The sequence below is a fragment of the Battus philenor genome, unplaced genomic scaffold (genome assembly GCF_028537555.1).
Source record: "Battus philenor isolate CCGP_79_NKW_IND1 unplaced genomic scaffold, ilBatPhil1.0.hap1 SCAF_26, whole genome shotgun sequence".
Taxonomy (NCBI): Eukaryota; Metazoa; Arthropoda; class Insecta; order Lepidoptera; family Papilionidae; genus Battus; species Battus philenor.
Window position 1 is genome coordinate 1,282,370 of NW_027181689.1, and position 27,855 is coordinate 1,310,224.

Consider the following 27,855-nt stretch of genomic DNA (forward strand, 5'->3'; position numbering starts at 1 on the left):
AAAACATTACAAGTAGCGATAGAATGCAATAAATCAACATTGTCCGCTGATCTATTCGCGTTAAGATGTACCGATTGCGTTAAGATTTTTGGAAATCATCATTGTTCGTTGGTATATTTTGATTAAGATTGCTTATAGTCATTGCCTGTTGCACTACGTCATTGTCTGCCGGCCTAGATACGCCCCATATATCAAATCGTTCCAAATTAAACATTGCATCTTACTACATTTTAACGTAAACGAACTATAGTGGTTGAATACTGCGAATAAGGTCTAAGTCTTTGGCTGTGTCGTGAAAAATTCGGCCAAGGAGAATGGTAGCATCATCATTACCACAGCAGATGGAAAAAGATCGATTCATCTACTGGCGGTTACTTGAAGGAGTCGACTTCGCTCAAAAAGTGTGGTCAGCCGGGACCCTCAGGTTAACTGTTTTGCGATTGTATCTTAACAAAGAAAATATTAAAACAAACACGACTACATACGGTCAATAAACTAAACTAAATATAAATTCTAAACTTTTATTTCAGATCATAAACCTTTTCGTCGCTGTCATTATGGATAACTTCGACTATTTAACAAGAGATTGGTCTATCCTGGGACCACATCACTTGGATGAATTTATAAGGTATGTATAATTGAAATAAAAAATATTTTTAAGTTTCGGAATTATAAATAGGTTATAAAAAATTGCACAGAGATAAACATGAACAAGGATTATTCGCAATGATTCTATTAAATATTTCCCCTCCGACACAAAGGTACAGTTTTAATAACGAATAGCTGTTACAACGGAACTTGTACATCAGAAATTATTTGACAGCCGCATTCCATTAGAAATAATATATGTATAACAAAATATATATATAGTGTTAAGTAAAAAACAGGCAGAAGTAAATAAACAAAATTTAAAATTAATTATAAAGTAAAGAAATAAAACTGAACTAAAAAACAAAAAGTTGAGGGTAGGCGTGGAAGTGAGGCGAGGTATGAAAGGAATATAAAGAATGAAAAATAATGTGAAAAATTGTGACGAACAAAAGACGAACGAATAGATGAGATTAAGATAGAAGAAAGAAGAGTACAGAAATAAGAAGATTTAGTGAATGAATTATTATGACAGTGGAAGTACAAGAGGCACCCAATAACGGGGGCCATTGTAAGAAATAAAAATAACAAATTATTGAAATATATTTCAAAACGACCACTTTATTCGTAGATCAATTTGAACTGTGAAATGAGCGAAGTTCAGAGCTAGCTGTCAAACGCGCGACGTTCACAGCGAACTGTCAAACGCGCGACTTTTACAGCGAACTGTCAAACGCGCGACTTTTACAGCGAACTGTCAAACGCGCGACTTTTACAGCGAACTGTCAAACGCGCGACTTTTACAGCGAACTGTCAAACGCGCGACTTTTACAGCGAACTGTCAAACGCGCGACTTTTACAGCGAACTGTCAAACGCGCAACTTTTACAGCGAACTGTCAAACGCGCGACTTTTACAGCGAACTGTCAAACGCGCGACTTTTACAGCGAACTGTCAAACGCGCGACTTTTACAGCGAACTGTCAAACGCGCGACTTTTACAGCGAACTGTCAAACGCGCGACTTTTACAGCGAACTGTCAAACGCGCGACTTTTACAGCGAACTGTCAAACGCGCGACTTTTACAGCGAACTGTCAAACGCGCGACGTTTACAGCGAATTGTCAAACGCGCAATAATTGAATATTAACACTTCTGAAATTTATCAACTTTCTTTGCAATTAAAACAACATTGTAAATGCAAGCCTAATTGAAAATCAAGTCTTTTTCCATAAGAACCTTCTACGTAGTATTAGGCAACCTAATAAATAAAAGGTGTATGAAATCGGTAAAGTCATCTCTGTATTATGTATGTACAGAAATACTGACACATTTTTCATACCTTTAAATATATAGATTTTTTTATACGAATTTTAAGTCTCGAAGTTCTTATTGAAAATCTATAATTAGACGCTCGTGATGTCGCGTTCTAAATTTAAATATATACAATACATACACGACACGTATGTAATTACTTACCAGTTGTGACAATATTTCAGGTTATGGAGCGAGTATGATCCGGACGCTAAGGGTAGAATCAAACATTTAGATGTGGTTACTTTATTACGGAAGATTAGTCCACCGTTGGGTAAGTCCGGAAACATGACTTCGACTGATTGTTCACTATAATACACTAAATAGACATACAAATACCATGCTCTTCTTTTTATCTTTGTTAAAAAATATATTTATCACAATGTTATTTAAAATTTAATACAACAATAAATAACTGCGGTTAGACGATACAATAAGCCTTGTATTCAGCTAGTTTGAAACATAAAAAAACGTCGGCGTAACAATTAAATTATATGTAAGAAAAGGACCAATATATAGCAACTTCCGCCATACAGCAATAGTCGTGCTATAAAGTGCACCGCACGCCAGCCCGTTGATAAATGCGCATGCAGCAAACAATGCGAATTACACAACTGCCACCGTTAAATCACTCAACACGTGTTTCAAACCCTCCACGGGGCATCTTCAGGAGTTATGTTACACCGATTAGTGCCAAACACAGAGTCTGTGTTATTTAGACTCTTAATAAGTTAAACAATAGAATATGAAATATATTCTTGTATAACTTTTTTCAAAATATGTCTCATATTAATGAAACTTGACTAGTGTCTTAATGGTTGGTTTTTTTTACAACGCCCAAACAAATCTCTATTTTTCAACATTACAGTTCGCGCGATATACATTAATTCTCATTATTGTCAGCACAAAAATAAACAAAATTGACAGCAATATGAATTAATGGTATTTAATCCGATTCTAGTTTAAATTTTATAAACGGCTTTCAAACGCGTCCTCGTCTGAGGAGAAACCCACTTCTTAATATATTAATACAATATACCATTATCAAGCTTTACTATTACTTAAAAATTTACACTCTATAATAGGATTTTTTTAAATCTTTATTTAATAAACCAATTAAATTTATAATTAATACACGGTTGCCCACAAAAGCGAGTCTTGATTTAAAACTGTCCCATAAATAAATGTCAAGGCAAAATTACGTGACAGTTCAAGTAGTGGAATATTAATTGAAACAAATCCATATTTTTCAAGACGGTCCAATAAAGTTAGATAATTTTTAATATAGGTGTATAGCTATGAAACTAGATCATCTATAAAGACTAGAATGTTCTAGAGCAGAGTTCCCCAAACTTTTTTCGTAGACCCCTTGCCATGTTTTTCTGTGTTGGGTTACCCCCTACTTACCTGATATTGATTTCCTGTAAATTTCTAACTGTAGTGAAGTTTAGTGTTAAAAACTTAAAGTAAAAACGCATGTTAATTTATACATTTATTAATTGAATTTAAATTAAAACTACTCAAAATAAATTTTTGTATCTACTATACCAACTAAACCAATCTATTATACCAACATCCTACAACATACACAATTTTATAAACACATAATATTTTTTTTACTTCATAGGTACTTTTATAAATAATGTAAATGTTTTGATGTTATAACATAGTATGATGTAAGTAAATAGGTACTAACAGTGAATGTGTTGAGATCCACTATCGTGGACCCCCATTTTCATTTCACGACCCCCAAATTTTTTTCGCTGACGTAGACCCAGGTTGTCATAGACCCCTAGGGGTTGATATAAACCACTTTGGGAATCACTGTTCTAGAGCTTCATATATGTTACTTTTACCAGGTTTCGGCAAACTATGTCCCCACCGCGTGGCGTGCAAGCGGCTTGTCTCAATGAACATGCCCCTAAACTCTGATGGAACGGTACTCTTCAACGCAACCCTCTTCGCTGTCGTCCGAACTTCTTTGAAGATCAAAACTGAAGGTAGTCACAATAATGAAAAATATAAAATTTTATTTTCATTAACTTGCTTACATTTATTTACATATACTCACATAGTAAGAAAAGGACCAATATTTATCCACTTCCGCACATGCAGTGGTAGTCGTGCAATGAAATGCACCGCCCGCCAGCCCGCCGATAAATGCGCATGCGGCAAACAATGCGAATCACACAACCGCCACCACCAAATCACTCAACACGTGTTTCACCCCTCCACGGGGCATCTTCAGGAGCTATGTTACACCGATTAGTGCCAAACACACACTCTGTGTTCTGTATTGGTCCTTTTCTTACTTAGGATAGACTTCCGCGAAGTAACGCCTGATTCCATTAAATACTTAAACTCACATAAACATACATATAAGTATTAAAGATATAAAGTTATCACTCCAAAATATGTTACACGTGTGGTATTACAAATTTCGATTGCGACATATCTTCACCCACTGCAAGTCACAGTCCTTCCAAAAATATATCTACAGGGGATATACCATAATAGTCACGACTTTTTCTATTTTTGCTTTTAATGGCCTCCGCTATTGGGGACCTCTCCTTCCACCCCCTATTTAATTGGGAACAGGGTTCTGTATGTCTTAATAATTATTTCACTTGAATTTTTATTTTCGTTCTCGTCTTCCATAGTACACAATATCTTTTTTTTCTTCCTTCTATCATTCTACAATTCCATCTTCCTTTCTCGGTCATTCCATTCCTTTCGTACATCCTCAAACACTTCAGTTATCCATTTATATTACAGTATCACAGTTTTAATTGGTTTAATTATTTTTTCGTGTACATCAATTTTATCAAGGATTTATTTTCAATTTTTTTAATATCAATGAATCTATTTGAATAACTTTTCAATGTTTTATCCGCCTATGTTTTGTTCCTATCTATTGCGTATTGTGCAACTTTCCTAAAGAATTTGAGGACGCACTCTCTTTCATCCTTTTCCATTATAATGGAGGCAAGTGTTGCCTCCTCTATCTTTTTGCCTAGCCGGCATTCGGTCTCATATTGGAGCCCTTCAAATGCGGGATATTCTGCTACCAGCTGGATCGCGGTCTGGTCCATTATCACGCTTTGCAGATGGATTAATGATCGTAGTAAGGTATTATAGTACGCAACGGAAGCTGGTGCCTGTCCTCTGGAAACATGTTTGTGAACAGCAACAATCCTATATAATTAATGCACAGTGTGACTTATATAAGATTATATCCCTGGAATCGAACCCTATATCTACGATCACAAGGCAGTATGCAAGGCTCATCGCTAGTGCAACCGATTGCTGTTGAAGTTGAAAGGTTCTCGAGGGGTGACCACAAGCCTGTAGACGCGGCGTGGGCAATCCTCCCACAGGTGGACTAACTCGCAGGATGCGGAGAGTGCAAGACCAGTCATTGTAGTGATCTTTGACACATGATCAATTACTCTGTATAAACAAATAACACTTTACGTTCACACTATAAAGAAGATAGCATAAAGTATGATATGCTAACCTTCAGGCTATTTTCTTGTCAATTATACATATATATGATTTTAAATAATTTTATATTTACGTATATATATATGAGGCATGTATTATTTGAATAGGGGTAAAACTCATTGCGTCGGTAAAAGATGACATTTATCCTTTAAGGTATAAAGCATAACGCTTTAAGGTAACACACTATAGACCGTTGGCGTTAAAAATGAAACAATCATATACATGCCTGAATAATACACTTTCAAATTAAGAACGATTTGATTTACGAGGCGTGTCTAGGCCAACGGACAATGACTCACTGCAAACTTAACGCGAACGAACTATATGTAATTTTAAATATACATCATTAATTATTAGTGTTTTAAGTAAATTTATAATTAAAGGTAACATCGACGATTGCAATACGGAATTAAGAGCGGTGATAAGGAAGATCTGGAAGAGGACGTCTCCGAAACTCCTGGACCAAGTGGTTCCACCACCGGGTGATCCAAACGAGATCACCGTCGGCAAGTTTTACGCCACATTCTTAATACAAGACTACTTCAGAAGGTACATCTTTATTTTACATTCAATGATTTTCTATCTAGACATTATTTTTACTTCAGGAAATGTAAAAGTAAATTCTTCGTAAATATATGTTAATGGCATAATTTATGTAAAAAGAAAGCATTTAATTAACTTTTTATCGATTATAAGACTACATATTCAAAGACATTTTAATACCCGGCGATAAATATTGCACATCGACCTTTGGAAAGAGACACTCGACTAATTTTGGCTTTGTAAAGCATTTTCTCTGTCCCACACTACCTATGTGACGTCTTGTCAGTCTTGCGACAGAGATAACGCTCTACGAAGCTGAAATTAGCCGATTGTCTCTTGCCAAAGGACGATGTGCAATATTTATCGCCGGATATTATACAGTGTCTATAATTACATATATTGAAGAACGTAGATATATAGAGGTACATATGTATTACCGTATTTCAATTTGGAAACGTCATAACTATATTTGCCGGACAGAGATAATGTAACTCTTTCAGCCGTTTTTTAGGTAAATGAAAGAGACAGATGTACAAGGCGTCAACAATTGTAAAAAGGTTTTACGATGCGTTTACAACAGCCCAAAATTTTAAAAGATGCAAAAGATTTTTTTTTTCAAATATAACCTAAATATTCTTCATTTCGCTGTTGTTTTCTGGTTTTCCAATATTAAATATAAAAATTATCGTCATCGTTTTATATTAAATTTTCATGGCATTCAGTTGTAGACAGGATATAAAAAACGAAAAGTTAAAACAACAAACAATACGTCCGCACCGTACCAACGACAGATGTAAACTGATATATTGAATTCATGTAAACGCATGCTTAGGTTATATTACTAACGAATGGCATAAATTGGTATTTTTTGATACTCTGTCCGGCGATTACAATTTTTTATTTAAGACGTGATGTAACTAAAACACGTCTGCTGTAAATATTTAATGTCAATTTAAATTTAAAACTGATTTATATTTTTGTTTTGTAGGAATCACGCGTAAGTAACGAAAGAGTAAGCAAATGTATGTGCTTAGGAGATATTATTTACCCCGTTAGAACTGTTTGAATTTAAAAAAAATATATAAAAACATAGACTCCAATATAGCGGACACAATAGAAGCTGTCAGATTGACAGGGGATTTCCCCTTTTTTTGAATTATAGCTGTTTTCGGTTTACTCCCGCATGGTCCATTGAAACAAATAATTTTCTTTTACTTTAAATGATTTATTTCTACCCTCACGAAACCCACATGTTTTAACCTTTAAATGCATATTGCTGATAATTATTTACATACAATTTCACGTTATTTTAATAAAGTCCTTTATTTCAAAGTGTTAATGTTTTTGGTTTATATAAAAAGCATCTAAAGGTTGGGCATATATTAAGATTATTATATTATTTAATCATACGTTATGTTTTTGACACGGTGTGTGTGTTTTCACCCTTATAATTTAGATTTAGATATGAAAAATTTTTTTTTTAAATATTTCCTTTTCACAATAATTGCTATAGATTTCAAATTTAGATATTATAAATTTATTATAATTGATACAATTTTACTATCATATAGATTTGATAGATGAAACATATTAGATTTTATAATCACGTTTCTTAGAAACTGAATTAAATTTATATTAATGTACTAACCAAAGGAACCAAGTGAGTATCTGTGAACAAAAAATATTATCAGGATATAATGGTAGCGACAATTTAAAATTTAATATTATGAAGAAATTGACACACCTAAGGTGCAAAATCTTTTCAGAGATGAATGTATAGATCATTTGCTGTCTTTTAATTTATGTATTGTAAACCCTATTCAAAATTCAAACGTGTAAGTAAGAAAAAGCTTTTTCAGAATTCCCATTATTACCGATAGCAATTGTTTGCTCTCTGTACTTGCACATTACTTATAGATCTTATAGGTATTTCAGATTCCAATAGTAAAAAGTGTGACATATTCTAGAATGTTCTCTTTATACAGAATAATTCGAAATACTTGCAAAAATTTTAAAGCTACTATCTGAAAAATGAGCTATGCATTCATCCCCTATAAACTGCATATACCAATTTTATCGAATCAAAGATTATTAGATATTTGTATTGGTGAACAAAACAAATGGAATTCAATGTTGATCACAAGGTTCAAAAAGCGAAAGGAACAAGAGATGAGGCAGAGTGATGAACAACAACATCAAATGACACTGCAAGCTGGACTACGGACACTGCACGAGGCTGGGCCCGAGCTGAAGCGAGCAATCTCGGGCAACCTAGACGACATAACTGCGGACATAGATGTACCTATGCACAGGGTAAGTTATAACTTGAGAGAAATTGGGATTATTGTGGAGACAGCATTCACTTGTTCAATCCATCGCTGGACAACATCTGTATCTATTCCCTATACCCTAAACAACAAATCTCTACATAGCAAAGATCTTTCATTTTCATTCACAAAATGTCCAAAATATTTCAAATACATGAACGGTCTGTTTTCCCGCAATTACATATAATATAGAAATAATTACGTAAAGGTTTTCACTTGTTCATCGCAAGCTAGATGATCTCAGGATCTAATATTTAATGGAATCAGGCGTTACCTTGCGGAAGTCCATCCTAAGTAGGAAAAGGACCAATATTTAGCCACTTCCGCACATGCAGTGGTAGTCGTGCAACTCTGTGTTTGGCACTAATCGGTGTAACATAACTCCTGAAGATGCCCCGTGGAGGGGTGAAACACGTGTTGAGTGATTTGATGGTGGCGGTTGTGTAATTCGCATTGTTTGTCCCATACGCATTTATCAGCGGGCTGGCGGGCGGTGCACTTTGTTGCACGACTACCACTGCATGTGGCTAAATATTGGTCCTTTTCTTACTTAGGATCTAGTGCTATTCACTTTACCTAGAAGAAGAGATCTTCTGTTCGTAGTAGAGTGAGTAGTGACAATACAATACATTACCGATATTTTGTACATTATTGGCTATAGAACAATTGTCCGAAATATAATTACAAAAAAAATCAACTAATTAAAAAACAAAAATACCTGACGCATTGGTCAATAATGCATATTTAACATATTTCTCAGTAACAGATGCTTTCATTTTAATTTAATTTCCGTATCAGAGAAATCATTCGCTGTTCGGAGGCGTCTGGTCGAGTATAAGAAGACATGGACCAAATAAACACTTCAATAGACAAAGGAAGCCGGGAGAAGGTCCGACAGGTAATAAAACACTGTATATATAACTGGAAATTTTTTAGAATAATTGGTCTTCCAATAAATAAAGAAATACTTCTTATATTCTTCCAGAAATTTGATAGGTATGACGCGATATAGGAGTCACAGAGAAGAACATAGGGTTTAAATAATTTTCGTTACATTTGTTACTAGTCTGTAACTAAATATATATAGTTTTACGGTTTAGTGAATGCCTCACAAACAAAAAACATTGTCAAAACTGTATTTTGTTATTTGAATATTTTAAATAATCTCACTGAAGTGAAAACGAACATATATTAATTATCACATAGTCGTCTTTACATTAAAATATAATTATTTGCCATAAAAACTCTCTGCATTTTGAATTAAAAAAAAACATAATTTTAATGAGAAATAATTAAACAATTTCGTATGAAAATAAAATTAAGAAACCATAACACTTGTTGTATATAGAGTTCATTCGCATTAAGAATACAAAAAACCCCCATTATCCATCGCCCGTTAGCCGTTGCGTTCATTTCAGTTCAGAAAGTATATCTTCGACTGTTACCCGTGAGATTAACTATCAAAAAAGAAACGATTTGGATCTACGTATTATCTACGTATACGGTATATACGTTTGTAGGTCGGCGGACAATGATGAATCATTCTTAACGCGAACGGGACAAATACTCCTATTGTTCAGAAATATTTGTTTGTTGGTACCTACACTTAATATTTTTTTATTTTCAGAAGCCGTCGGTAATCATTTAAGTTCGATGATGCAAAAAGAGTACGGTGTAGCGCCTTTGCCTCTTGCACCTAATTTGTAAGTTTATTACGTTACATTTGTAATTTCTTCGTGACAAAGGTCAAGTTAATTATTGTTGTCTGTCGAGCTAAACATGACCTTTAAACAATAAAATGGTTGGATACAACCATTATGTTCTAAAACATGTCTTCAATTAATCACTATGTCTGTTGACTTTTTAATTATGAACAATTGTTCTTGTAAACGTATATATTTTTAACATATGTACTTGTAACTGTATTAGCGGTGATGACTTATAACATAGAAACATAGTCACTCTGAGACTCATTAGCAGGCTTGTAATTGCTGAACGGACCACGGAAAGTGCTGTGATCAGAATTTCTCTTCAAGATCGAATGAGGAATTATTAAGTGAGAAATCATAAATAAGGAGATCCGTAGACAAAGGAAAAGTAACATAGTCCAGCAGTTTGGTAGGTTGAAGTTGCAATAGGGTACAATCACATTACGCGCAGAATAAATGGCATAATGCGTGTGCCCACGAAGTGAACAGACTTTGATAAAACTTTAAATGCCCTCTTTTTTCTGGACCTCTCCTTCGCCATGAGTGAGGAAGGGATCTTACAACTCTGGTGAACTATTTTTTTTTTCATTTTAGGCTTCTATTTTACTATCTCATTCCACTTTTCACAATCTCTTATATTACAATTTGCTTTCGTCCTTTTCAGTCTCTATCTTCCTCCAAATTCTAATTATCTCCAACAACATCTTCCGTCCTTCGTCTTGGTTTCTATACCACAGTTTGTTACATTACCACATTGTGTTAAGAGTGTTAGGAGAGACTAGATACATATCGTTTTCAACCAGATTTATAGAATTTATATAGGAGAGGTGTATGATGAAAATGTGCTAGTAACGCGAATGAACTAAATTATAATTTATAAAAACATCTCTCGCCTTCCTTCGAGTATACCAAGTTTTTATTTCAGGGCTAATGGTCAAACTAAAGAACAGATACCGTTAAGGCCGTTGATATTAAATGGCGAGTCTGAAAAAATATATCAGGTGCTTGAGTAAGTATACTATTATGTCTACCCTTATATTCATATCACACTAAGGCAATTAAATTCTAATTAGTAGTATAAATTCTAAATAAAATATTGCTTATATTACAGAAGAACTACCAACGATCTAAAGAACGCTATTTACAAAGGTAGTTAAGAGTGTGGTTTTTGATTTCGAATGTATTTTCCTCGTAAAAAATTTTTAAATCGTCTCACTAATAACGCACTAATCTGCTAACTCAGTGTTTTCCAATCTTTATGTATACGCGATCTAAACGAGTTGAAAAATGTCAACACTATTCGTCCTTTTACAAACTTTTTTTCTTGTTAACAATCCAATATCCAAAGCTGGTAATCTCTAAATTTAATAAGCTCTATAAAATGAAATTAAATTTAAAAAAAGAATTGATTACTGTCGCTTAATGCGTGTTTAAAAATGTATTGCATATCCACAAAATATACCAATTTTCCTAGATAAATGTAAATATACTATATAATTACCAAAAGCAAAATTAAACTCAACTTAAGCCAGCCAGTAAACCTTAGAATAGCACCTCAAATAATGTACTGTAAATAAATTCATAGGAGATAAATGAATAAATCGGTAAATGCATTCGCCTCAAAATTATTTCAATGTTAATTAAATATTTAAATTTATTTTCTTTTAAACATTTATATTGTCCCGTTGACTTACGTTTGTCCTTCTCAAATTTTATGCAATAAAAGTCAATCGTCAATAAAAGACAATCCAACCTATGTTAAATAACAAATTTTTAAATTTAAATGATCTAATTTATACTTGTATGAACCGACATTCTTTAGGATAGTTGATATTAAAATTAAAAAGAGACCACTTCGTCTAGAACTATTTTTTTCCTTCCGTTGGTTGATCTTAAAAGTAAGGCGTGCAATAGATTGAAAAACACTACTCTAATTAACACTGTTTTATATTTCTTAACGCTTTCACTTGGACACTGGAACTAACAGCAACCAGAAGTCGAACTACCCGGAAATGCTGGGACAAATCGGGTTGGCGTTTGGTTGCGTGAATTACCTGTCTACCCCCGACACATCGGCGAAACCGACGACGGTATCACGACAGAAGATACACCCGGAGGATTCATCTTCTATAGAAAAGCTTGCGATACCGAAAAAAGCGTCTCCAGAGGAGAAGACACCTTCACCAATGTTAGATGCAATCCAGCCGAAAATATCACCGCTTCTCGCCAGCGAATGTACTCCAACGACGGAAGCGAAGACGATGACGCTGTATGGATACAACGCTGCGGCGAAGCTACCATTTGCGTTCTCTCACGCAAAGGAGAGAGTTCGGGGGGAGAGGAGAAGCTACCGTGCGAGGGGGCAAGGTCGGATGGTGCGAAGCGCGTCGTCGGGGGCGGCAACGCATGCGCCGTCCGCCCACAAAGTAGATCGCCCGCGCTCGCCAGGTCCGCACGCAACGGTTGACGAAGTTTCCATACGGCAACCAATGATACACAACTAATAATACCCATACATAAAGTTCTAATTTTAAATTTGTAAATAATTAACGCAGTCTCATTCTATAACGTATAGTTCGTTTGCGTTAATAGTTGAATCGTCATTGTCTGCCGACCTACTCGTTGCGTACGAAAATACGCTTTTATTATATCTATTTATTTACACTTTTTACAACTTTTATAATGGCGACCTTAATACTTTTTAGTGATTGTCTACCAGTCAATATAATATAATCTTCTCGTTCGAACCAAAAAAATGGGTATAATAATAGTACCCATAAATATACTCGTATATAAATGTACATTACAACATTGTATTAAAGTTTTACATGTATTTAGCAAAGCCTATTCGAAAGAATACTTTAAAAGTATTCACTGTGAACTTGATTTTCTAGTTTGGAACTGTTTTCTTGGGTATAAATCGAGGTTAGATCTGCGGACAATGTTAATTCTCTATACGAACGGATTGTAATTCTAGATGGTGTGAAACTGAATTTATTTTTTTTATAGAAAAGAATCTAATGTGAAATTTCCAACTACATTACAGTCGAAACAAGGAAACTTCCTTAACCGTTGACTAAAACAATCACATGTCAAGATTTCAAGCTTAACGAGCAGACACTTTGAAAATAGTTATTTGGTATAATCTAAGAACACGGCTCACGATGCTTCTGTGACACTCATTTCATTCAAACACGAATAATTTACAATTGCACATATAAAAATGTATTAAATACACTTTTTTTACCTTTTAAATTTACCCACATTAGACTAGGCAATCACTGTAAACTATATATTTAGGGGCCGTTCTTAAATCCACTTTTATTGTCAAATCGGGTCACACCTTTTGCGACCCTTCTAGAAATATTGCGTCATAAAAGCTAGATTCCTCTTAAGACATTGTATGAATGATAAGAGATTTTTTTTTATTATCATAAGAATCTATATTCCACAAACATTAACATCCGTGCCTATGTTTTTACACGTCTGATACTTCCAATTTTTTGCTCTCGTATTGGTATTTCACAATGTCTATTTAATACCTTAATCTATTTTAACGACGCCTTAATAATTAACAATGTCCAGTTGTTTAAATTACGTGTCGTAAGACTACTTCCTCCTACCTACTCCACATTGCTATCATCAGTTTTCGTGCTTTGTAACAGTATTTTATGAACGGTCCTTAAATTACACCAATTATATTCAGGTAAATAAACTATAGGGAAGGTATAAACACAAATTTTCTGGTTTATATTTAACGTAATGCAAACAAAAATTAAAATGAAATAGTAACGTAACTTCAACAAACAATGAGGAATCCTTTCACCTATAGCGCACCCGCGTTAAAATAATGAGTCATCGTTATCGCTCAATTACGTTTTTGATCAAAAGATTTCGTATTCAAAGGCTTGTGAAAGTGAACACGGTTTTCTAATTTACTATGGTCTAATTACTCAGTTCCTAAAGTGGTCTGGATAGACTCTCTGGGTCCCATGGGAGACACTACAGGGGTCTATATTGGCGTGACGACAAATGATGGGTTATCAATTCTTAATCGGGGGCAGACAAAATTATATATGCTTTTAAAAATGAAGATCTAAAAATGGTGTCTTGACTTACCTTATCAATGTAGGCAGATAATATTTCAAAAAGCGTAGCGGTAGTTACTTGTTTGCATATTTCATATGCAATACAACATGTCCACCGGAACACATTTTCGAAAATGGAATATATAAATACTATAGGAAAAAAGTTTTGGAACCTCTTTTTTAATTCACCAAAAGGTTGACAATAATAAGGCGTGAGGAATTTGATTGACAATAATAAGGCACTATATTCTTAACGCAAATACTATAAAAGGATATTCGTAGAATTGTCTTAACCTTAATTACACGACAACATTCCTTATAATAAATATTTAAAAAATTACATAGATTAAATATTTTCAAATCATGATTAATAGCTTGCTATTTTCGTATATGCTAAATTTTTTATTCTTAACATACTTTCTGACAAAAAATAGCTTCTACTCAGATGATTTTAATCCACCAAAATGAAATTGTGACAAAATGAAATACATATATATGTAAATTTCGTTAGATAAATAAATCTAGAACTAATCACACCTAACCTAAAAACTAACAGACCATTTGAATAGCATGGAAACTAATCAATCATTGACAGCTAAAATAGCATTGCAATTAGCATAGACTAGAAAGCTTTTTAGAATAATATTAGTGTTATTAAAAATCGCTTTTATTGCACTGAACAGATAAAACAAAATCATACAAAATGACAAATAGATTTAGTCAATTGATATAAATCAAAAACTAGCTTAAAGCTTATTGAAATTAGAAAGTATCAAGAATATTTTTAAAAACGGCTCACGCAATGCGTCTAGAATACACAACAGATTATATTAAAATAGCTGTCAATTATTAGCTTTAATAATGTTAGCTGATTTAGAATCGATAGAACAATGCAAATTTAGTTTATTTATATACAGGTTGATTAGTTATTGGTGTAAAAGCTGTCAAGAAGTGAAAATATAGCTCATTTGTCAATAAATATGGTACACCCTATGTAATAATTAATAGTTTCAGTAATAATAAAAAAAGTAATCATAATATAGCAAAAAAGCGTGTCCAAATTTCAGATAAATATGAAGACTGCCAATATTTATTAGCTACACAATAGAAAAAAATTAATGTAATATATTTCATAGCGATAACTTTATACACGATATTCAAAAGCAGCTGTAAAAGTTTTAAAACTTTTTGCTATAAAATGAGCTATACATTCACTTCTTTAAAGCTCTTACATCTATAAACAATAAGCCTGTATAATCTCAAATAATTTACAAAGTAAATTAATGTAATTTCTAATGAAGTGTTTGACAAGTCTTTGAGTATTTGAGGGTGATGATAAAAGATAATTGTGCAGGCGGAGATGACATGGTGCGCGGCGTTGTCTCGTTACCTGGCAGCCCACGAGGGAACAGCGCCTCGGTCCCAGTTGTGGGATCTGCAGAAAGTCTTGTTACTAGGGTAAGTTGGACCTGAATTATGTTTTGAAAACTAAAGTATAATTTTTTACTACTACACCAACCTTATGCCCACGAAGTGGACAAACGACGATGTTAAGATCATCGGAAGACGTTAGATGCGAGCCTCTTCCAACAGCTCCTATTGAAAATCTATGAAGGAAGTCTATGTCCCACAGTGGGTTGTGAAATTAATTTTTTTTATCAAAATAATTGTTATTTTTAGAGACCCTACCCTTCTAGAATATATTGGCCTACCGCTTTTATTTTATCGATTGCTTAAACGTGAAATAAACTAATTAGTTTCCTGTTCAATTAGTACTGACTGATGCAGCTGTTAAATGAAAATATAAATTTGCAGCACATCAACTGCCAAAACGCGCGAAGTTCATAACGAACTGTCAAACGTACAAAGTTCACAGTAAGCCGTCAAACGCACAAAGTTCACAGTAAACTGTCAAACGCGCGAAGTTCGTAACGAACTGTCAAAAGTACAAAGTTCACAGTAAAATGTCAAACGCGCGAAGTTCGTAACGAACTGTCAAAAGTACAAAGTTCACAGTAAACTGTTAAACGCGCGAAATTCATAACAATCTGTTAAACGTAAGAAGTTTCAATAGTAGTTATATTATCTGTAATTTCTCAAAATTACAGATTTCAGAATAATAATAATATGTTAAAAATAATTTAAATATTGTTCCTGTGTACCCTAGGCAGTGAAATCACGAAAGGTCGCCAAAAAAACAGGATTCATTACCAAAAAAATATCGTGTCTTTGTAAAGTGACTGTGCACGCTTCATACCGCGCAGAGCAGATGACCGCTGTGGCTTTAAGATTATGAAGTAGAGACCATGAACAGGCACGCGCAGCGCTGGACGTCATAATGTATCTAACACTCTGTGTTTGGCACTAATCGGTGTAACATAACTCCTGAAGATGCCCCGTGGAGGGGTGAAACACGTGTTGAGTGATTTAACGGTGGCAGTTGTGTAATTCGCATTGTTTGCCGCATACGCATTTATCAGCGGGCTGGAGGGCGGTGCACTTTGTTGCACGGCTACCATTGCATGTGCGGAAGTGGCTAAATAATGGTCCTTTTCTTACGTCATAATGTAGGACGGGTACGACTCCAACGGGTCTTAATGGAATTGCTGAAAGAGGCCCATGTCAAGTATTTTCTATGTTATGTTTATAAGATGTTTCTAAAACGTACGATAAAGTGTACTATTAAATGTATTTACCCAGGTATTAGCGGAGCAGGGTCTGGCCGCATACTGCGACCCGGAGTTTGTGAGGAACACGTCCAGGGAGATGCAAGAGGCGTTGGAAATGACCCAGGAACAAATGGACAGGTAATATTGTTGGGCGTTAAAATTGAAAATTTTTGATATTTTATCAGTTTTACCTTTTTTTAAGCCGATAGACATTCAATGCAAGTCCAGCGACCTTCCAGCCACCTTGACCATGTCGCACGTTGTTCCCACGCCACCTCCACCTCCTCGTAGAGAGCCTATCGCTAACGTTGCACAAGCGATATGCCCCGCTCATGGCCACTATTACCAACAACTAGCGCCATCTGTGAACGCTTGCCGAAACTACAGAGCTCTGACATGCATATATATTAACAAAAATAGTTAAAATTTAATCAGGGAAATTGAATCCTAGACTTAGTATCGCAAGCTCTCGGCACTCTACCACTTGGCAACCATCAGCTCGTCTAACGATTTACCACGGCTATTTTGGTAGAAATAGCCGTGGTAAATCGTTAGACTGAGCAGTGACTAATTTTTTTTACTGATTTCCAATTTGAGTGAACTGTACCTTGGCTGAATTCAAAAAATAAAAGATAAGTATTCTTTTATTTTTGATCGCAATAGTGTGCATAATATGTTCAAAAAAGTTAAAATCATTAAACGAGTGAGAAAATCACAATTTAATACAAAACAGAGTTGAATTATTTAAATTATTAATATGAAATAAAGTATATATTAAATCGATGTTAGACACACATGTGTATAAAAATTGATATATCGATACTGTAGGTGAATCGATATTCACGTTACGATTACTCGATTGTGCCGCGGGGAACTCCCGTAGCTGTCAACTGTCAAACGCATCACTATTTCGCCAGTCGTGCTCCGACCACACACCGCGTGTGTCATATTTTTTGGTTGTTTGTACAACGCATCACAATTCTCGGGTTTATTTAGTGGTTATTATAAATGACTACTACAACATCTCCAGAGACAAGTGGCTGCTCTTCAAGGTGCAGGAAGACGGAAATACAATTTTTGTAATAAAAAATTATTTATTTTTTAGAGAAAATAGAGTATATATTCCAATATAGAGTGGTTTTAAAGAGAGCTAAACGTCGGTAAATCAGGATTACGTCTATTAGGCTTATTGACTAGCGCCATCTACTAGATTTTTAAATAACATATGATGAAACAGTTCTAGTTCTATGTATGTGCCAACATCATATGTAATTCCTATAAATTATTGTTTTGTTATTTATTTAGTTATCGTGTTTTATATTTTAATTAATATTTACCTAAAGCACTACTAAAGACTAGTTTTTTTTCCACAGAGCCGCGCATCAACTGATGATACAGGAGAGGAATTTGAAACAGGTCCATCACCAATCGCCAGCAGTCGTAAGTTGCTTGTTACACTACAAAAAATATATAGAGCTATAGCGCTACCGAAACAACGGTACCGCGCCTTAGACATGCGCGCGACGAGGCGGGGGTTCTATCGCTCGCTCCGTCTCGTCATTACGCCATCAGTGCTCTCGGGGCTGATGCTTTTTCTTACTCAGCCCTCGCCGTTCGTACCGCTGTTTCGGTAAAACTATACTTTAAGCTTTTTAAATATCTAATTAATCATTCTAAAACATATGTAACATGATTGGAAGTGAAATCTGTTTTTAAAATTGATTTTCCGCCATTAGTACAACAAGTATTTAGCATTCCATCAAGTGACCAGTAAATACCAGAGATGGCATAAATTGCGTTACGTTGTCCACAATGTTACATATTTTGCCCAATGACATTATGATCTAATGAAGAATTTTCGCGTGGACCATTTTGACCAAAAGAGTGTTGCCATTGTCTTTTTAAACAGAGATGGGGTAAAGTCCGATAAAATATGAATTTCATATTTTATCAATTGTCTTATCATTTCACATGCGTTATCATTTTGGCAGCTATAGAACGTCCACTACTAGATACAGGCTTCTCCCAAGGAATTCCAATAGGAATGATTAGAAGCAGACTGTACTCAGCATGTTCCGATGACCATAACAAGGTCATTTTTTCCACTTTATGGGCGGAGGTTCTACTCTTCGCTTACCGGTCAATGGTCTCTACTTAAACTGAAGACTCCATCGGCTACCTGTTCTGCGCGCTATGTGGCCACTGTCACTTTACCTTACCGTTCCATCTAGTTCACGGACCCTTCCGCTCCATGAACTCGGTACCGATGAAGCTGTAAAAGCCTTAGGGCTAACAGCATTAACATCTTCAGAAACAATACAATAACTTACCATTCCTATAGGCTATGTCGGTTATTTTCACGCATCTACATATCTCCTTGTTTCTGATTCGATAGTTCATCGTAGATAAATAGAAATATATTCCCCTCCATGGTTCGTTAAGCGACAATGACCTAACTCTGTAAATTCGAGTCTTATGGATAACAAAAATTTGTTTTTGCTTCTGGTATTTACATTGGGTATATCAATATAGGAGAATCGAGTGTTATTGTGGACATTATTATGAAGGTTTTGAGAAGTTTAAATTACAAGGTCATCGATGTAACCGAAGAACTTCTCGTCTGAATTAGCAGTATGACCATTGGAGCTAAAAGGCTTTTGATTGATGACCACGAGACAGTAAACTCAATTTGGGTAGGTCCTACCGGAAGACCAACGATATAGTCCAGGTCGCTGGAAGCTGCTGGGTCCAGGCAGCATAAAACCGGTAATTGTAACGATCTTTGAAGGACACCTGTACTTTGCAGTGGGCGTCCATCGGCTGAACTGATGATAATGATTGAAGTGCAACAACGAAGGTCTTGAATTTATAAAATTATCAAAGTGTTTTTTTTTTATATGAATAAATGTATGTATGTGTCCTGACATTACATATTAATGAATATATAGGGTAATTATTGGGCTGTTCTAGGGCGACATACTAGCTCGCCAGTACCATCCCTTCCACCATCCAGCATCAATGCCGCCTCCAGCCTTCAAGAGATTATAGCACCAACCTACACCAGCGCCAACGGCGCTTGCGCAACGCGCGAAGGCGGCCTCGATCACATACAACGCACCGACGAACAAACCAACTCAAATCAATCGAGAAACAGTGAAGACAACTACAGCTGTAACGAGAACAACACAAAAACCATCACTCATTCGCAAAACGTCAAAAATTCAAAATGTCACTGTCAAAAAAATGGCGGGAATAGCCACAGAAAAAAAAGAAAACGAAAACCGATCCTGGTCTAAACTAAACATAAGTCAAATCGCCCGCGTTCTACAACTCATCGTCTGACATAAGTGCAAAACTATGCTCAAGATTTTATTTTTACCTTATATTGTAAAACCTTAGCCTTTTTGAGAATTTAATGAAAGTATTGACCACACAACAAGACTAGGCACTGTAATATATTGAACGATGAATTTCTATTTAATACTGTGAATTTCGCAGATGAAAGTGAGATTTCTAGTGTTGTAGTTTATATTGTAGTCTAGTTATTGTGGATGGGCCACGATATTCATTTTGTTAACATATTGTATTCGGACGCTTCGAGTCGCGGGACTATACGAAGAGCGGACATTTTACACAACATTTCGCGCGAAAACACACATTTGACATTTGGTTATTTTTTTAATACTTACAAATGTAAACTTCATGCAGTACCCGGCGATAAATATTGCACATGGACCTTTGGAAAGAGACAATCGGCTAATTTCGGCTTATGTTTCGTACTGTAATTTCATGGATATAATTTTGACTTTATCGCATAGATTTTATTTTAACAGAAATAAAAAAATCATTTTACACTTAAGCGAACACAATATAATTTTTATGTAATATTTTAAACAAAATACGTGAGTAAGAAAAGGACCAATATTTAGCCACTTACACACACACGCGCCAGCCCGCTGATAAATGTGCATGCGGCAAACAATGCGAATTACACAACTACCACCGTTAATTCACTCAACACGTGTTTCACCCCTCCACGGGGCATCCTCAGAAGTAATGTAACACCGATTAGTGCCAAACACAAAGTGAGTCTCCTGGCGGTGCACTTTATTGCACTACTACTGCTGCATGGCGGAAGTAGCTATATATTGGTCCATTTCTTACTTAGGAATGACTTCCGCAAAATAACGCCTGAATCCATTAGATATATACACATTTACAAGCGTGCAACCTGCATTCAACTGCCAGTCTACGAAAAACATATTGTTAGGTGTCAAAGTGAAGCTAGAATTATATTGCCATTTATTATGCCATTTATAACCACGGAGGTATGCTGACTAGTCGCGCAAAATTTCGTATGTACGCGATCACTATAGTTCCACGAACACCCGGTATTTACGTAACGAACTCTACTTCACTTCTTCACTACGTAACATGTCTATTATTTGTTTGTATCTTAAATGTAAAAAAAGGTGCAATAAAGCAAAGGACGCTCCACAGAGCCGAAATAACTATATATCGCGCCGTCAGCCCCGATAGGCTCAAATATGTGATCCGCTCTCTAGTACTAGTTAAATAACGACTTGACATGCGATCCGACTACAATGTGTTAACCACATTTCGGTTACAACCGAAATACAGAAACCCGTGACCTATCATATATAGATATAGTTTACTAAATATGAAAAAAAATATAGAATAAAATCACAAAATATTTAATACATTCAGTTGTGAATTTGTAATATTCTTGCTGTTTATAAACACAAATCTTTTCCTAGACTTTACAATCTCAAATATAGATTTAGAATTTTTGAATCTGAGAGAGAAATTGTTTAATGATAGAGTTATTAAATTATTAAAAGTGAAATTAGTAGGCAAAGGTATTCCTTACATTATGCCTTTAATAACTCAGAAAATGGAATCGTTTGCAAAAAAAAATATGATGCGTCATAAAAAAACATTTTGATTTTAAAATAAGTCGTTCAAAATATTCTGAATATAATACAGATTATAAGAGAAATTTTACATTGACAATGTATTATAATGGTAATTTGAAACAATTTCAAATATTTGTAATATTAGATATCTCCGATTTTATAATTGAATTTGACAAAGGGGTCCTAACTTCTCCGAAAGACAATACAAAATTTAAAGACTTATCCAGTTTACTATCCTTCGATTATTGTAATGTGAATGTGTGAGAGAATTTGAGTTACAAATGATTCACTGATCAAGCATCTATTTTCTTATTCACGTTCATGTGCAACTTGCCTTAATTTCATCATTATTATTGCCACCATTTTAAATTTTATCATAATGTAAAAATTTAAATCGCTTTTTCTTGGAAATTTATTGCAACACTGACGCACAGGTCACGGTGTGAGTAAACACTAAACATTATTATTACCAGGCAATTTTTTTTAAAATCTTTAATAGTTGTTTGAGGTTATATTCTATTTTGAACATGTCAACCCCATTGTAACAGTCATAAATGTTCGCTATTAAAACATTCAAAAGAGGCAAAATGCTAATCTGCAAAATTGTTTAACCGCTTATTTAATTTTTTTAAATATTACTGTAATAATTATTTACCAGTCTTTTCATTTTTATTTACCAGTCATTGCGTATACCAGCAAACATAATCTATGATCATTTTGACATTTTTGAACGTATACATAATGTGTAAAAAAATATAACTTCGTTAAAACTGTTTCATTTCAAACATAGATAAAAGATGTCTTGTAAATGTGTGATTTGTAAATGGTATGATGTAATTAAATTCGACGAAGTATTCTAAAAATTTTTACACCCGTAATTTTTCAAAGCAAAACGTATATCTATATAAGGAATCCCCTAGTAAGTGTCCTTTTAAAATTTTTTCGATATATACGACTTAGGATAGTTACCTGTAACTCCTAGCCCGTTAAACATTGAACCACATTCCTTTAGAATTAAGTGAATATAACCTATGTGACTCTTTTGTATTTTTCAATACGTAACATCGTTAAAATTAAGTTTCAATTTTTCCAAGATTATGAAATGTATAAATATATAACAATTTTTATTGTTAAAATCAAAATATTCTATACAAGAAAATAATTTATCTTTACACAACAGATATTATTTATTTAGCTAAAAAATTAGATGCTTTCTATACGCATTACAGTGCCAATATCCTTTATTTACCAATTTTACAAAATGTTTCTTGTTATATTAAATAATTTCAATGGCCTCTCATGTTCTGCCGTTATTCTTAAAAAGCGCAAATAATTATTTATTAGATATTGAATTCGCTTAATAAAATTATAATCACGTTTAGTTGTTGTATAATGTATTAATGTAATATGTACATAGGATTTATTATTCGAATGCAGATTAAAAATAAATGTCCCAAATGTAAGTCTTGAAATAAATAAATTTCTTTATTATCTGTAATAATTCAATCTAGTCTTTACGTTTATTCTATTAATAAAATTCGTAAAATTTTTAATCTGTAAATAATGTATAAATTTATGTACTCTTCCATTCTAAAGTTTTTTTTTAAATTATAACCTAGCAGTGGCTAGTGTAATGGGACATTCGATTGTATATAATTTTGTACATAAAAAAAACACGCAAGTGAAAAATATATTTATTCCGTCAATCGTATTATATTGATATTAATTATTAATGATTATCTATTTATTGTTTAAAAAGAAACATTGTAAAACTGTTTTCATATAAATTAAAAATATGAAATGAAATAATTTGTTTTATTTTATCTAAATTACCATTCGAATTTCAGAAACATTTAAATTTTAAATTAAGAATATATTTTTAAATAAATCTTATTATAGCATAAAATAGTTTATAGTTGATCGGAATGTTTGGAGCTTTATTTTTTGACTCATTTACATAATTTGTACAAAAAAAATTAAATTTCTTTTAAAAAGGGCAATTTTAAGTGTCTGGCCGACTTATCTCAGCATATTAGCATTCCGAGCTGGTGGTAGCTTAGTATTAACAATGTTAAAATAAGTGACGAATCAAAGGTGCGTGACCTATTTGAATAAAGATATTAAGAATTTAAATTTTTTGATTTCTTTTTGACCAACATAGTGTGGATTTATGATGACATGCATCTGCAACGTGGTGCTTGGGGCCTTATAGGAAGTTCCAGGGCCACGTAGCGAGCAATGGAGACAGCTATGCTCGGATTTTCGCTACGAAATCGAATCTGAAATAAGATGATCCGTAGAAAAGCCCAGGACATCTATGTAGCTGGAACAATAGCTCTTCAGAAGTGGCAGTGGGAAGTTCTTCCATGCAGCCATAGATTTGTCCAAGAGAATAATAAAATTTTCAAATGGATTCAGGTTTACTTTGTGGAAGTCCATTCTAAGTAAGAAAAGTACCAATATATAGCTACTTCCGCCATGCAGCAGTAGTCGTGCAAAAAATTGCACCACCGCAGTAAAAAAAAAGACTCTGCTTGACACTAATCGGTGTAACATTGCTCCTGAGGATGCCCCGTGGAGAGGTGAAGCACGTGTTGAGTAATTTAACGGTGGCAGTTGTGTGATTCGCATTGTTTGCCGCATACACATTTATCAGCAGGCTGGCGGGCAGTGCACTTTGTTGCACGACTACCACTGCATGTGCGGAAGTGGCTAAATATTGGTCCTTTTCTTACTTAAATTTACTCAGTTTCTAGGTGTAGAGATTCCGTACAACTTCGGCTATGAACAACCCATGACCGAGGCCCAGTCGAACGTCAAGAATTACTGAAAACAAGAACTCCAAAACTTTCAATACGTAAAAGAGCAAGATCTCAATGGAACTTCCAAGAGCGATTATTCGCGATATTTTAAAAAAGAATCTGATGTTCCATCGTTTAAAAATTCAAATTATTTAAGAAAGGAAGTGACTTTGTTTCACGCAAATTTCAAATGACGATGGAACCTTTTCGCACTACATATCCCATTTATTAAAGTAACGGGGCTCATTTTCAGTCAAACGGCTACACAAACAAGCAAAACTGACGCTCCTGGTCTCCAAGAAGCTGCAACCCTCGTTTAAATATCATAAACCTGGGATGAACAACATGCGCCCCGTTAAAAATGTTTATGCTTCCCACCAAGCATTTCTAAAATTGTATTTATTTTATCTACTTTTTCTCATTATTATATTGTTATAAAATTATTTATATTAAAATGGTGGTACATGCTAAACCGAAACAATTATTTAATAATAACCACTGGTCAAAACTGAGTGACTTACAATTAGAAAACTGTGTACATATTATGTATACAATTGTATCGAATAAAGTTCCCAAATTTCACATAAAAACTTACAAGTATACTCGTTTTCCGTTCTTATCTTGTTTTTTATTTATAAAAATCTGTATATTTCCTTTATTAAAAATAAAGTAAATTATTAATAAGTGTTACATTATGTGCAGCACGCCAAAAATTTTAATTTAGTCCGTTGATAAAAAGGTTGCTCACCCCTGTCATAAACCATTATATCCCATAAGGTAACTTTTTGATACCAATACACCAATACCTCACTTTGCGTCGTGGTTACGTTCCAAAAAACACGCAAAGTGGATTAAGATTTTCTATAGCAAACCATGTAAAGATCGAAGATATGTTCCAGGGTCACGAAAATACTACCATTTAAAAAGAAAATTTAACAAAATAAACGTTTTAAAATTATATAACTCCGCCAATAAATAAATTGGAAAAATATTTACCTTTTTTTGTAACCAGAAATAACACGTGAAAATTTATATAAATTTATTATTCTCTTTAAAAAAAAACAACACACTACAAAGTGAAAATAACACTGTATTCAAATTGCGTTGTTTTTAGTTAGAAGGGGAATCCCCGAGTTTTGATGGCATGCCGCAATTACAAACAAGAGTGTTGCCATCTGCCATCATCTTAAGAAAAAAAAATCTCAAAAAGATTAAAGACTCGAACCCAAAACAACTCAACCTCGAAAATCTAACGACGCACAGTGAAAAATACTACTTAATAATCAGCGACGCAACTTCGAAAAAAACCCAAAACGAAACGACGCAAAGCAAGGTATTGGTGTACCTTATCCAAGAATAGGATAATTGGGCCATTTTTTCCAAATTCTCGAAGGCCAGTCGACGAATGTCTATATTGAGAATTACACATGATTCCGATTTTTCCGAACCTCATGTATCGTACTTATCACACACGTGATTCCAACAAAATGGTGCAGGAAATTTTACTTCAAAAACTGATCCGTCGCTTTGTGGATATCTCCAGGCCACCGACGACACTCGCCTTAACTCCTGTGGATTATTTTAATGGATCTACCTCAAAGAGAGAGTTAACAATAGCACACCCTGGACTCTTGTGAATAGGAACCATGTTTACTCTGTGACCCAGCGGTGGATCAGGCCGTGGTGCACGCGACAACGTCACTTACCTTTTAGAAGAGGAAAGCCGTCATACTATCTTGCGGTTTTGTTGCAGTGTGGCGAGTGACGTAACTAGACAAAACAAAACCGTGTAATAGGAAGTGTGGCGAGAGATGGGAGGCGATGTGTGAATGTAATGTGGGTGAATGCTCTATGTTGAATGTATGGTGAATGATAGAAATTTTGAAGAATGAGAGAGGGAAAGTGAAAGTAGGGTGTATATCCCAGTCCCGAAAATAAAATGCGGGGAAGAGTGTATAAATAAAAAAATATATATGTTTATTGCTGCAGCGTGTGGCGCAGAACGCAGGGCTCAATTTTAATCAATCTATTCAACTCAACGGAAGACATTTGGATTGCATACTCTTTAAATAATGAAATCCGCATTACTACTGTATCGTTCAATGATTTATTAAAACTATGAGTAGAATATTACATTTTTTATTTAAGTTTGAAAACATAAATCTGCCACCAGACACCCAGTATTAACAGAATTACATAGTAATTTAAACAAAAATATACACTGACGGTAATAATATCCTAAAAGCAACCCACGGTAGCGCAACTTATGAATTCTTTTGCTAAAGTGTTATTCGAAGCTCTTAAATAAATTGCAAATCGCATGTCAACAATATAATTCGTGCTAGTGTCATAAAATCCTTCATAATAAATAAAAAAAGACACACAGATTAAAAAAAAGTGTGCCGTACGTCAAGATGCGCGGGTTGACAATTGTGCTATCATATTTTCAAATTATATATATATATATATATATATATATATATATATATATGTATATATATATATATATCATAATTAATACGATATAAATAAACTACACATTGCCAAGATAAAATGGACATAGGTTAAGATATAAATATAATATATAATTATAATCACTAAGTTGGCTGGCTTCAACATCTTTGGTACATCACTATGCAAGTTCAAAAAGAACCATTGACTGATGATTTTATTTGTATTGGTTTGTAATATGTGGTGTTAGTTTATTATGTATTTATGATAAAAGATAAACATAAAATTAATTTAACTCAATGTTAAAGCTTTCAACACATCCTTTATCTACTTTACTATAGTTCACAAGGTGTTATAGTTGTGGAAAAGTGGAAAGAAACTCCATGACAATATCTTTTAATAAAGTTTAACACAGATTGTTACATATACACTTTATCAGATATAACCCAAATGAAATCCAAATAATCAGCTTTTAATATACATTTTGAATTTTGTAAATGGCAGTCTAATCATTTGTTACATTTTCTCAGACTCCTCAAATTGATTCTTACATAAGTTAAACAATAGAATACACATATATATTCTTGTATAACTTTTCAAAAAGAAGTATCAGAGTTATAAAACTTGACTACATATAAAATAAAATATGAATATGTTCTGTAAGTGTATAATTATTATATCTTAACCTACTTTTCCTCCTCCTCAAACAGCTTTTAACATTACTAGTACATTGTACATCATTTTAACATTGTACAAACCTTGGAAATATATAACCCAGGCATCTTCAAGGTCAGAGTGACCAGGTACTTACTAAGTCTGCATGCCTCATCTCTGACTACATCATTGCCTTCCCACAGGTATGTGGGTGGTCAAAGGCAAACTAATAAGTGTATCAATTTTGTAATAAAGGTTAAAAATACACAACAA

The 27,855-nt window shown here is 34.1% G+C and overlaps 1 protein-coding gene across 1 annotated transcript in view; it reads left to right on the forward strand.

Moving 5' to 3' along the window:
- The window catches only part of LOC137925186 (muscle calcium channel subunit alpha-1-like), a 76,948-nt gene extending 57,075 nt beyond the window's left edge, over positions 1–19,873 (forward strand). The window contains exons 33-46 of the mRNA XM_068768583.1: positions 531–628; positions 2,085–2,173; positions 3,759–3,899; positions 5,787–5,952; positions 6,935–6,943; positions 8,091–8,259; positions 9,072–9,171; positions 9,901–9,976; positions 10,908–10,991; positions 11,094–11,131; positions 15,425–15,528; positions 16,771–16,877; positions 18,113–18,179; positions 19,710–19,873. Coding sequence (XP_068624684.1) covers positions 531–628; positions 2,085–2,173; positions 3,759–3,899; positions 5,787–5,952; positions 6,935–6,943; positions 8,091–8,259; positions 9,072–9,171; positions 9,901–9,976; positions 10,908–10,991; positions 11,094–11,131; positions 15,425–15,528; positions 16,771–16,877; positions 18,113–18,179; positions 19,710–19,787 — 1,326 coding nt within the window. The 3' untranslated portion in view covers positions 19,788–19,873. The remainder of the gene's footprint in view (positions 1–530; positions 629–2,084; positions 2,174–3,758; positions 3,900–5,786; positions 5,953–6,934; positions 6,944–8,090; positions 8,260–9,071; positions 9,172–9,900; positions 9,977–10,907; positions 10,992–11,093; positions 11,132–15,424; positions 15,529–16,770; positions 16,878–18,112; positions 18,180–19,709) is intronic.
- Positions 19,874–27,855: the final 7,982 nt, after the last annotated feature.